The 12,328-nt window shown below is 36.2% G+C and overlaps 4 protein-coding genes across 6 annotated transcripts in view; 2 read left to right on the forward strand and 2 right to left on the reverse strand.

The window, feature by feature from the left end:
* The window catches only part of LOC127515292 (Fc receptor-like protein 5), a 487,356-nt gene that overhangs the window by 443,773 nt on the left and 31,255 nt on the right, over nucleotides 1–12,328 (reverse strand). The window lies entirely within an intron of this gene.
* Nucleotides 1–12,328, reverse strand: part of LOC127515291 (titin-like) — a 438,556-nt gene that overhangs the window by 141,645 nt on the left and 284,583 nt on the right. The window lies entirely within an intron of this gene.
* LOC127515322 (histone H2A-like) lies at nucleotides 2,910–3,621 on the forward strand. Its single transcript, XM_051898842.1, has one exon. The coding sequence runs from the start codon at nucleotides 2,994–2,996 to the stop codon at nucleotides 3,378–3,380; it is 387 nt and encodes a 128-aa protein (XP_051754802.1). The 5' UTR covers nucleotides 2,910–2,993; the 3' UTR covers nucleotides 3,381–3,621.
* LOC127515324 (histone H2B-like) lies at nucleotides 6,006–7,673 on the forward strand. Its single transcript, XM_051898844.1, has one exon. It carries the CDS (start codon nucleotides 6,691–6,693, stop codon nucleotides 7,063–7,065), a length of 375 nt encoding a protein of 124 aa, XP_051754804.1. The 5' UTR covers nucleotides 6,006–6,690; the 3' UTR covers nucleotides 7,066–7,673.

The raw sequence follows: 12,328 nt of genomic DNA on the forward strand, positions 1-12,328 counted from the left end.
AAGACAAAACAGAATGTATTGTTTTTGGCACATCCGACCTGCCCAGCGTCTCAGCTCCTGGTCTTGTTGCGTTGACCCCCCATTTTAATCACGTTGTGAAAAATTTGGGGGTGAAATTAGACAGCAGTCTAAAATTTGATAAGCAAATTGATTCTGTGGTCAGGGCAAGCTTCTTTCAGCTCCGCCTCCTAGCAAAGGTTAAACCCTTCTTGAGCCGTTGTGACTTGGAGAAAGCTATCCATGCTTTTGTTAGTTCCCGCATAGACTACTGTAATGCGCTCTATGTGGGAGTGAACCAAGCTGGTCTTCACCGTTTGCAGCTTGTGCAAAATGCTGCGGCCCGCCTGCTCACTAACAGTCGGAAACACGAGCACATCACACCTGTCCTATGCTCCCTGCACTGGCTTCCTGTCCAGTTCAGAATTCATTTTAAAATTTTGACATTTGTTTTTAATGTAGTCAATGGCCTTGCACCTTCCTATTTGTGTGAGATTTTGAGCCCTAACGATCTACGATCTGCTGGGCAACATCTGCTAGAGGTCCCCCGGTTTGTTCAAAGCCAAACTTAAAACCCACTTATTTGGAATGGCTTTTAACAATTAGTGGCCTTGTGACACTTCTCTTTATTTTAATGTTGTAATGTGCTCTGCTGACCTATTTGTAACTATTATTTGTTATTATCATTATTTTTTTTTGTTTTGTTTTGTTTTTAATGTTGTACAGCACTTTGGTCAGCTTTGGTTGTTGGAAGGTGCTATAGAAATAAAGTTTGATTGATTGATTGATTGATTGATTGAAGTTCTGAATTTTCTTAATGTGACATTATTATTTTGGGAACTCGTCAAAGGCATTTTCTGTTTCCCAGCACCTCTGTATGGCCCTCAATATAACAGGCCTAGACTTGATGGACCTAAACAAATGGTTGGAGTAATGGAAGCTACTAACCCTAACATAAGGGAGCCATGACTTTTTGTGTTAAAAAAAAGAAAGTTGACAGGACCCTGGAAAAATGAGTCCTGACCTTTTAAAAAAGTTTACTTAATATGTGTTAACAGACCCTGGAACATACATGCTCCCGTTGACCAGCGATCTGCAAAGTCGAGTAGCACGATTGTGTTCCTTGCTGCTAATAAAGTGGATGCATTTGAAATAGCTTGTTTGTTTAAAGCTTGTTTTACATGAAGATTGATAGAATAAACAAATAATTGTATCTATCATTATTAAATCTATCATTAACTAAATCTATCTATCTATCATTCCTGTCCTTGATTCTGATTGGTCAATAGTTGTGTTTTATTCACAATAAAACACGGCTATGACGCTTTACCCAACTGTTCTGTGTATCACTACACAACACCCTTAAAGACAGTCTTTGCCGCCATCTAATGGCGTAATAATGTAACCTCTGTTGCTGTTCACGGTCAGGGACTATTTTTTCCGGCAGAAGGAAGGCTCATAGTAAGAGTTTACTTCATGAAAGTTGCATTGTGACATACTTTTGGTTTTAATATTTGTATTGTGTGGTAACCGTTTTATAAAAGCAATACTCAAGGCTAGTGCTGTATCGTGAATAAGTCACTCCGCTTCGCATCGTGCCTACAACGCCCTTCAGCCGTGACTTATTCACGATACAGCACTAGCCTTGAGTACTTTATTGCTTACTTAAATTCCGGCAAACTTCAACTGCTTTGCTGTCACCAAAGTGATTTTGTATGCATCACCATATTACACCTTGAAGACTTTGCAGCAGTTTGTCAACATTTGAAGCCCAGTGTGATTGTATCTATAGAAATATATAAGGAAAGTAAACAAAGAAATTCATTATAGGATATTTCACTTCTCTTTTACTACATTCAAACTATCAGAGCCTCAATATGAACTCACATGAGTAACTTATTTTTTTGTGGGTGTGAACATTCACTCAAAATGAAATGAAATGTTGAGGATTTTAACTGTGACAATATGATTGACAGGCCAGTTTACGGTCAGGATGTGACAGAGAGCAACCATTAAAGACGCAATTGTATGACGAGATAGTATGTCCCAAAGTTGTGTACTCTTTTGCTACACTCAAAATGATGTACTTTTTCTTCACAAAAAGAAGACACAATTGGGACGCAGCTCCAGTGCCGAATTTGTGTGTTCCTTAACCAGAGCTCAATCCCATATTGTCACACAATGTCGATAATGTGATTTTGATTTTGAAATGTAAGATTTGATTTATATTGGATAGATCATTGATAATTGGCCACAACAAGATTTGAAACATGTTTATTTTCTTTCTAAAATGAGGGTAGTTTAGAAGTGAGAAGTGGTGCTTCGTCCAGGCCTTCCTGAACACAGACAAGATTACTAAAAAAGGGAAGTCAATGAAAATTACACAGACATTCTGTGAATCTTTGCTCTTGTGGTAGCATTTTGAGGTTTATGAAACTAAAGATGCAGAAAAAGCATAAATGTTTCCTCTACTATGGTTAAGCAGAAACAGAACAGAAGACAAACCACAACTGAGTTCAACTCTTAAACTAAAGATCCTCTCTGTCATGTAATAATAATAATAATAATAATAAAACAGCTAAACGCAAGAGAACAGGCCCAAGCATCGGAGAGCTCATCGTCAAGGCTGTGTCCACATCTAAGGAGAGGAGCGGTGTATCCCTCACCGCCCTGAATTTCTACATACATGTTTGTTTGCTCATACCAGTAAACTAAAACTATTCTGTTGCTGAAAATATACTATTATTCAAGACAAAATAAAGCCACCCATTAAAAGTAGGCCTAGCGGCATTAAATAATACTACGTGACATGAGGGTTGTCAGTAGCAGAAAGGGGGTTGGGTTTGGAGTATGGAGGGAAGATCACTGATTGGCTGGGAATGTTTTCAGACTTCAGCCAATAGGAGACTGGCACGCTTTCTTTTAAAAGTCATCTCACAACGGTTAACAGCATTGTTTTTGTTACTTTTGATAGTCAAAAATAAACTATAACCACAATGAGTGGACGAGGAAAAACCGGTGGAAAGGCTCGTGCCAAAGCCAAGAGTCGCTCTTCCAGGGCGGGACTGCAGTTCCCCGTCGGCCGTGTTCACAGGCTTCTCCGCAAAGGCAACTATGCTCAGCGCGTTGGTGCCGGTGCTCCAGTTTATTTGGCCGCTGTGCTCGAGTATCTCACTGCTGAGATCCTGGAGTTGGCTGGAAACGCCGCTCGCGACAACAAGAAGACCCGTATCATTCCTCGTCACCTGCAGCTGGCGGTGCGCAACGACGAGGAGTTGAACAAGCTTCTGGGTGGCGTGACCATCGCTCAGGGTGGTGTGCTGCCCAACATTCAGGCCGTACTGCTGCCCAAGAAAACCGAGAAGACCGCGAAGGCCAAGTAAACTGACAAGAGGTTCTCTTCAAACCAAAGGCTCTTTTAAGAGCCACCCAATTTTTCCGTGAGAGACTGATTTCTTTAATCCAATCACTATTTTGATATCAGTTGATATCAGCCCAGTATACAATTAAATACGTTGTACTTTTTCCATTTTGTATAAATGGCTTTATTAACTTCATTAGATTTGCAAGTTCCAAGTATATGGGTCATTCCTGGGATTTGGTAATATTTCATCCTGGAATTAAAAAAAAAAAAAAAAAAAATATATATATATATATATATATATTTTTTTTTTTTTTTTTTTTTTAATAGGTTCTATAGGACATAAGTTCTTTAGAAACTTAAAGGGTTAGTTCACTCAAAAATGAAAATTCTGTCATTTATTACTCACCCTCGTGCCGTTTTACACCCGTAAGACCTTCATCTTCGGAACACAAATTAAGATATTTTTGTTTAAATCCGATGGCTCCGTGAGGCCTACATAGGGAGCAATGACATTTCCTCTCTCAAGATCCATAAAGGTACTAAAAACATATTTAAATCAGTTCATGTGAGTACAGTGGTTCAATATTAATATTATAAAGCGACGAGAATACTTTTGTGCACCAAAAACACAAAATAACGACTTGAACTGATTTAACGGCATGAGTGTGAGTAATAAATGACAGAATTTTCATTTTTGGGTGAACTAACCCTTTAATTGTAGACTAACATCCTCAGACACAACCTCCATAAAATAATATTTTCCCATCTCAGGCATTAAAGACCTTTTTATTAGTAGTAATAATATCAGATGTAAATGCCTTTATTCTCAACCCTGTAGGGACAAAAAGGAATTGGTTTTAAAAAGGTTTTACACAAAACTTGTTATAGAACAAACATCTACTTACTGCTCATAAGTGTCCCTCATAACAGTTTAGTAACTACAAATGTATCATGATGATTTTTACATTTTCCCCCCAAAAGAATAGATGAGAATGTTACAGGGTTGAAGATTGTAACTGGTTTGAAGGGAGACATTGCCTTCACTTTTATATTTTTAATTTTGTCTCTTTCTCATATTGTGCTCTTCTTTCTGGTTCAACATATCTGCTCATGTTGCTGTCATTTCTGACAGGGTGCTAGTCAGTGTTTAAGTGGACACATTACATCAAATATTCTATTTATAACAAAATTATGAGTTGTCATGATATGTAAGTATATTTTTACTGAAACCATGACTATTTTATATATATTTTAATTAAAATTATCAAGAAGTGAAAAACTCAACCCTGCCAAACCCGAAACAATTACAGATGTGAATTTATTTTAAGCACAAAATGGCCACTGCTCCTCATGCAGTGTAGAAGAGTAGACTGTATATGGCAGCAGTGAAATACTTATGGATTAAAATAATTTTGAAAAATTATGATTTTCCATCTTTATTTTATGTGATGTGGTTGAGTTGTTAAGCGTGGCAGCGGTGAGACGCAAAACATCACTTTCACCAAGATATGTCCATTTATATATGCTTGCTCTCTACATTTTCACAAAGGTAAGTTACAGATTTCTGTTTTCTAAAGTAGCAAACATAATATCAATGCATTGTTTTGGATTATATGTGCTATGAAACAACACTCAATTAATGGAATTTAAACTGATCCCTTTACTTAAAAATGTCTATATTTTTTTAGTTCTTACAATTTTGCTAAGGATTTTTAAATTTTCATTTTATATAGTTATGACATTTTTCCTCAGTATCCATACTGGATTAAAAATTTCTGACTACTTTTTACAGCGGTGGTCCTATGTTATTTAGCTAAAAACCTTTTCAGGTCATTGCAGGTCACCCTGCTTAAAGATTATGGAGATGACCCCAACTGGACACCATCCCTACATCAGGGCCACACCAGCAGCTCCATCAGTCACACAAACCCCAAAGGATCTTTTAAGAGCCTCCTCAATAATTTTTTTTTTTTTTTTTTTTGAAGGTCTTGTGAATAAAATAGTCTCTTTGTTTATTTTTATTTTTTCCTATTAATCAAATCTAAAAGCAAATTAATGGAAGTGAATAATGGTTTAAGTGTCTTTCTATTTAGTTAAATGTATGTGTGTGTGTGTGTATATATATCACTTAATTAAACACTATATATTTCCTCTATCAAGCATCGGAAGACTGACCTCGACTTAGAAAGATGTAACGGGTAACGTAAACTGGAACCGCCCATAAATGTGGTTTCAACTAGGTCCGCTAGCTGACTATAAACCCCTCTTCTGCAGATTTCTTTACTCTTTTGTTGTGGATTGAAGAACGTTACTTACAGACATGTCTGGAAGAGGAAAAGGTGGTAAAGGACTCGGGAAAGGAGGCGCTAAGCGTCACCGAAAGGTTCTTCGCGATAATATCCAGGGAATCACTAAACCCGCTATTCGTCGTCTTGCTCGCCGTGGCGGAGTCAAGCGTATTTCTGGCCTGATCTATGAAGAGACTCGCGGTGTGTTGAAGGTGTTTCTGGAGAACGTCATTCGTGATGCTGTTACTTACACTGAACACGCCAAAAGAAAGACCGTCACCGCCATGGATGTTGTGTACGCTCTGAAACGACAGGGACGCACCCTGTACGGATTCGGAGGTTAAATCATTCGTGAAGAAGAGAGAAAAACCAACGGCTCTTTTAAGAGCCACCTACGTTTTTGCAGAAAGAACAAGTTTTTTGGTGGTGAAATTAATTAGGCTTTATAATTTTATAGTAGCTTCATGATTGTTTTATGTAAATTGTAAAGCAATTAAAACTGAGGAATTCAATATTCTATTCCATGTTTTTTTTTTTTTTCTATGATTGTGCTTTACAGTTAAACTAAAATTTAATAGGTTCTTAGACGCGTTATTGTGCAGTTTTTGTTTTTCTTTAATGTAGTGTATTAACGCTTGTTCTTACATTCATATATGCATGTCTTTTAATGTAAGTATAGTGTGTTCTTGATCACATTCACGTTGATTAATAAACAAGTTGTTTCTGCTTCTAAATAAACGTTAAAATACAGAAACTCCAGCGTGCGTAGATAAAAAGCTTATTAAATTATTCACACAATATTTCAGTGGGGGATGGTATTTGTCGATGGGTGTGATTAACATTTCAAGCTTCTGATTGGCTCGCCTACAAGTCAAGGAACGTTTAAGGTGGCCAATGAAACCGTTCTATGGGTGGGGCCACAAAGACTCACAATCACAGAAGGCCGTTCTTCCCTTTTGAAATTAGCATAGGGCAGTGTATAATACCCCGCCTCTAACATTAAAGTGTTATTGTTGTTTGTGTGTGTCTGACCGAAGCACTATGCCTGAACCAGCGAAATCTGCGCCCAAAAAGGGATCGAAGAAGGCCGTCACTAAAACTGCCGGTAAGGGTGGAAAGAAGCGCAAGAGGTCCAGGAAGGAGAGTTACGCTATCTACGTGTACAAAGTCCTGAAACAGGTTCATCCCGACACCGGAATCTCCTCCAAGGCGATGGGAATCATGAACTCTTTCGTCAACGACATCTTCGAGCGCATCGCCGGTGAAGCGTCTCGTCTCGCTCACTACAACAAGCGCTCCACCATCACATCGAGAGAGATCCAGACCGCCGTGCGTCTGCTTCTGCCCGGTGAACTGGCCAAACACGCCGTGTCTGAGGGCACAAAGGCTGTGACCAAATACACCAGCTCAAAGTAAAGCGATGTCTGATCTGATCAGAGAACCCAAAGGCTCTTTTAAGAGCCACCCATATTGTCTTTAAAAAGAGCCTTGATCTTAACAGTTCTTTAACTTTTTTTTTTTTTTTTTTTTTTGAAAACCGTATACGAGTCCGTCACTGTTTACTGCTGTTAAGCATCAGTCTGGTTTAGCAGATGAACTTGAATATATGGTTGCACTTTATTTTACAGTACATGTACTGTATTACATGTATTATTTTATAGTGTACTTAAGAAAATACTAGGTAATGTAAGGTAACTATTTAGCATTTCTACATCTTACCATCTTGAATTCTCCATATTCTTCATCTTGCCACCTGTTTGCCACCTGTTGGAGTTTGGGTTCCTTGCCGCTGTCGCCTTTGGCTTGCTTAGTTGGGGACATTTGATATTCAACAGTGCTTTGCATCTGCCTACATTGACAGCATTTTCTTTAAGAGCTGCTGTGCAGCCAAAATTATATACCATTTATCACTGTAAAGCTGCTTGACACAATCTGCATTGTAAAAAGCGCTATATAAATAAAGGTGACTTGACTATTACATAAATACGCCAGCAGGTGGCGAAAAAGAGTGTCTTGTGTGTTATGTCTTAATTTAACGAACGTATTTACTTGTTACAAAAAAAGACTGTGCCTAATATAGACCCAACTCATTAAATAAATAAAATAAGTGGTTTAGATCACCAAAGCACAAGGTTTTCTTGCATAATTAACATTTTAATTGTTTGGTGAGACATTTACACATTCATAAATCTGGGATTATGTTAAACGTGGAGTTCTGTAAGTTAAATATGAATATATTAACAAGTGTATGTGCACGGTACTATAACTGCGCTTTGCATCCGCTTTCTGCTGATTTCTGAACGATATTGACTCATATGCTAAATAGGCTATACAGTTACTTCCTGGTTGTCGTTAAGCCAGCTCGGGCATTTCCGGTGAACTGTTCATTCTGTAGTCACTGTACACCGTCAATGGTTGACCCCCAAAACCATCAATGATTGACTTTTTAATGTTGTATTCATATTTTAATGCGGTTATCACATTTACCTAATTTGCCTGTGTTTCTGCAGGCAAGCGATTCTCATCTGATTCTGAAGCTCTGATCCATCTGCTCCTGAAAATCATCTCAGCACTACTGTTGATCTTGCAGCTGTAGAGGATGATGATGATGATGTGAAACTTGTGCTCCAGTAGTGCTGGGATTTACAGACATGATCATGTCAACATTCACATCTTCCCCCTCATGAATCACAAACCACAGATCAGATTTCCACTGAGAGTAACGTGTGTTGTACGAGACATTAGTGTTCATTAGTTTAGAAGAAAATAACTGAAGTGAGAAGCCTTGACCATGATGTTCCATGAGAGAACATTCTAGTGTATACTATTTAATAAGTGTTATTTTATCTTAGAAATCTGTTCATGCTTTTGCATGTATTTTCCTTCAATCATGTTTGGGTCATTAAAAACCCCTGGACTATTCAGACATTTCAAATAATCAGTCAAGTGACTGAAAAACAAACAATTCTTCCAAGGTCCAAGTTCAGAGTAAAAAAAAAAAAAAAAAATCATGTTTATTTCACATGGTCAATATTTGTGCAAAATGTTTTCAATAAACAAATTATTTAAAGTTAATTTAAGTAATTTATTGATTAGTCTGATAGTATAAGTCTTGTCATATTTAACAGTATTTAACATATTTTGTTGAAGTTCTGCTCTCTTAAAATGACACAATGAACCTGCTGTTCTTCATATTTAATACAGTTTTAAGATATTAGTGACGTCTCTGCTCCGCTTTTACTGACAATCAAGTTCATGTTTGTGAGAAACATCTGAAATCTCATCACAGTGGAAAAAACATTTCTCATGCTGTTATAACAGCTGTCAAATATATGTTTTATTTAGTAGTTTTGTTCGTCCCTGAGAGTCTTTAAAGGGAAACTATCAACAAAGAATAGGAATGATGAAATGCTTTCAAAATATATTTAATTTCAAAAATTGCAAAAGAATATTAATTTCAGCAGTTATTTGTTTATACAGAACATACAGAATAAAACACAAACATATCTGAACCTTGGATTTTTAAGGTTATGACAAATATATTACAAATTTCAAACCGCAATATTTTCAAACCGTGTTCATGGAAAATAACTAAAGTGAGAAGCCCATGATGTTCCATGAGAGAACATTACTGTATTTGATAAGTGTTATTTTATCTTAGAAATCTGTTCATGCTTTTGCATGTATTTTCCTTCAATCATTTTTGGATCATTAAAAACCCCTGGACTATTCAGACATTTCAAATAATCAGCCAAGTGAAAAATAGTTCTTCCAAGGTCCAAGTTCAGACTAAAATAAAAAAAATAAATCATGTGGTTTATTTCACATGGTAAATATATTTGTGTAAAATGTTTAAAAAAATATTAATTTCAGCAGTTAATTGTTTATACAGAACATACAGAATAAAACATCTTTACTAATTACTCAAACAACTGATCTAGAACAGGCATCAGTATCATTGTCAAGCTTTCACTATTGGAAGAACAGAATAACAACACAAACATCCCTGAACCTTGATTTTTAAGGTTATGACAAATATATTACAAATTTCAAACCGCAATATTTTCAAACCGTGTTCAATGAAAAATAAATGTTGACAGAACATTCAAACATGTTAACAGAATTAACAGTATATTTAAACATGTTAATATCAGATTCAATTTTCTTCTTCTGTTATGGCGTACTGACTTTGGTCTTCAGCAGATGAAACTGTGAAATAAAGCATTGCTTCCATGAATGACCATCATCTGTTGAAAATATTGATCTATATAAAAAGACAAACATGGCATGTCTGTCCATGAGGGAATATGTGAATTGATTAGGGAAAGACACTCAGAGAGAGAGAGAGAGAGTGGAAAATGTATGTGTATTATATTTATTTGGTAACACTTTACAATAAGGTTAATGTATTAGTTAATGTATTAACTAACATGAACCATGAGGAAATTTGTTACTGAATTTACTAATATTCAGTGACGTTAGTTAATGAACTGTTCATTGTTTGTTCATGTTAGTTCACAGTGCATTAACTAATGCACAAGATTAATGTATAAGTAAATGTTGAAATTAACATTAACAAAGATTAATAAATGCTGTAGAAGTGGTTCATTATTAGTCCATGTTAATTAATGTAGTTAACTAATGAACCTTATTGTAAAGTGTTACCATTTATTTTATTTTATTTATATATTTCTTTTAAAAGATATTCTTAGATACATCATACTATTTAACATATTCTTCTTGATCTGTCATTTCAACATAATGTTTGTCTTATATGAAATAACAAAAGTGATTAATTAATGGGCTCATATTCCTTAAAAATAACATGTTGGAATATTTAAGGACTGAGGTCCTCCATTTCTGGTATTAAGAGCAAACAGACTTCAAAACAGAAATTCAGAATTCTGACATTATAATAATAACAAGAAACATGGAATGTAAGAGATTTGTCCACTGGCTGCTCAACTGGATTTAGAGAAATTGTTTTTTTAACCAAACTAAAGATTCATAGACACGATCAAATCTATAAAAATCAGGAAAGTTTACATTTGGTTAAAAATCCAAAAAAATATGGTCTCTCCACAGACCGTCACATATTCTTGTGTGATACATATTTACCTCTGTGGCTGAATTTCCCTATTACAATGAAGAAACCTTTTCCATCCTGCAAGATGAGATCTTCCATTTCCAGACAAAAGGAAATAATGGGTGGCGATTTAAAGGCCAGAACTGGAAATAAACCAGACTTTGTTGAACACAGGGAGACAAATATATTACAAACACCAGCTGCCCTCTGCTCTCATACCACCTGAGAAATAATTATGACAAATTCACAAACAAAAGAGAAAAGCCTACTAGACCTCTGTCATTCTTTGGGCCTGTAAATAGTGAACGGTCACATACAGGGAGAGTCTTTTCACTGTTATACCTTTAATTCTTGTCTGGGTAACAATACAGTACATTATTTCATTACAGACATTGACCCAGTGCATCTCAGATCATTCACAGACAGTCCTCAAACACCTCTGTAAAATTACACTATATCTAAAACGAAGTTACAAACCCAAAAAAAAAAACACCAACGAAAAGTGGTTTAACAGTGAGTGTAAAAGTATTAGAACAACAGTACGAAATCTTTCCAATCAAAAACACAGAGATTCTGACAATCAAGAACTCCAGCATCAATATCATGAAGCTCTTAATGTGTACAAACAAACTCTAAGAGCAAAAAAGGAACAGCATACAGAACAATTAAATATTCTGTTCAATAATTAATATAAGATCGCAGAACTTTCTCAAAATGCTCCAAATCCTGGAGAAAAGTCTAATTGGATTTCTGCCCAAACACAGAACATCTGACCACATTTACACTCTCCACACCGTCATTGATAAACACGTACACCAAAACAAAAGTCTTTGCTTGCTTTTTTGACTTTGAGAAGGTGTTTGATTTAATCTGGCACAAAGGACTCTTCCTAAAACTCATGGGATTGGAGGAAAAACATTTGATTTAATCAGCACCATGTATAAAAACAATGCATGTGTTGTAAAAATAGGGAACAAACAAACAGAATTTTTCTCTCAACAACGAGGAGTTAGACAAGGTTGCTCAATGAGCCCCACTCTATTTAACATTTATATAAACAAATTAGCCAAAGCATTAAATAAATCGACTGCCCCGGCCAACCCTGACTGAATCAGAAATCAAACGTCTTCTCTTTGCAGATGATTTAGTCATTCTGTCAAAAACAAAACAGGAGCAGCTCATTGACATCATAGAGAAATTCAGTCAAATGTGGACTCTTAAAATTAACGTAGCAAAAACAAGAATAAGCAGAACAGATCCAGGTGAAGGGAAAATAAATACACCTTTAGAGCCGGGAAACCAGGTCATCCAACACACCCACGAATGCACCTATCTGGGACTCAAACTAAGTTCAACAGGAAACTTCAATCTGGCTGTGAAAGAACTGAAATCAAAAGCAATGAGGGTCTTCCACGTGATTAAAAATACAATTCAATATGAAATTCAAAACTTTAAAAAAATTACAAAAACAATATTAAAGCTGCAAGCAGCGATAAAAGGGCCCTCGCACCTGGGCTCACCGCCACCCATTGGCCTTAGGAAAACAGTGAAAAGTGGGTGACATGCATGTAAGCGAGTAAATACAGGAGAATT

The sequence above is a fragment of the Ctenopharyngodon idella genome, chromosome 7 (genome assembly GCF_019924925.1).
Source record: "Ctenopharyngodon idella isolate HZGC_01 chromosome 7, HZGC01, whole genome shotgun sequence".
Lineage (NCBI taxonomy): Eukaryota > Metazoa > Chordata > Actinopteri > Cypriniformes > Xenocyprididae > Ctenopharyngodon > Ctenopharyngodon idella.

What these genes read in the sequence shown, in the direction of transcription:
- LOC127515322 (XM_051898842.1), top strand. Translation starts at nt 2,994, where the DNA reads ATGAGTGGACGAGGAAAAACCGGTGGAAAGGCTCGTGCCAAAGCCAAG.
- LOC127515324 (XM_051898844.1), top strand. Translation starts at nt 6,691, where the DNA reads ATGCCTGAACCAGCGAAATCTGCGCCCAAAAAGGGATCGAAGAAGGCC.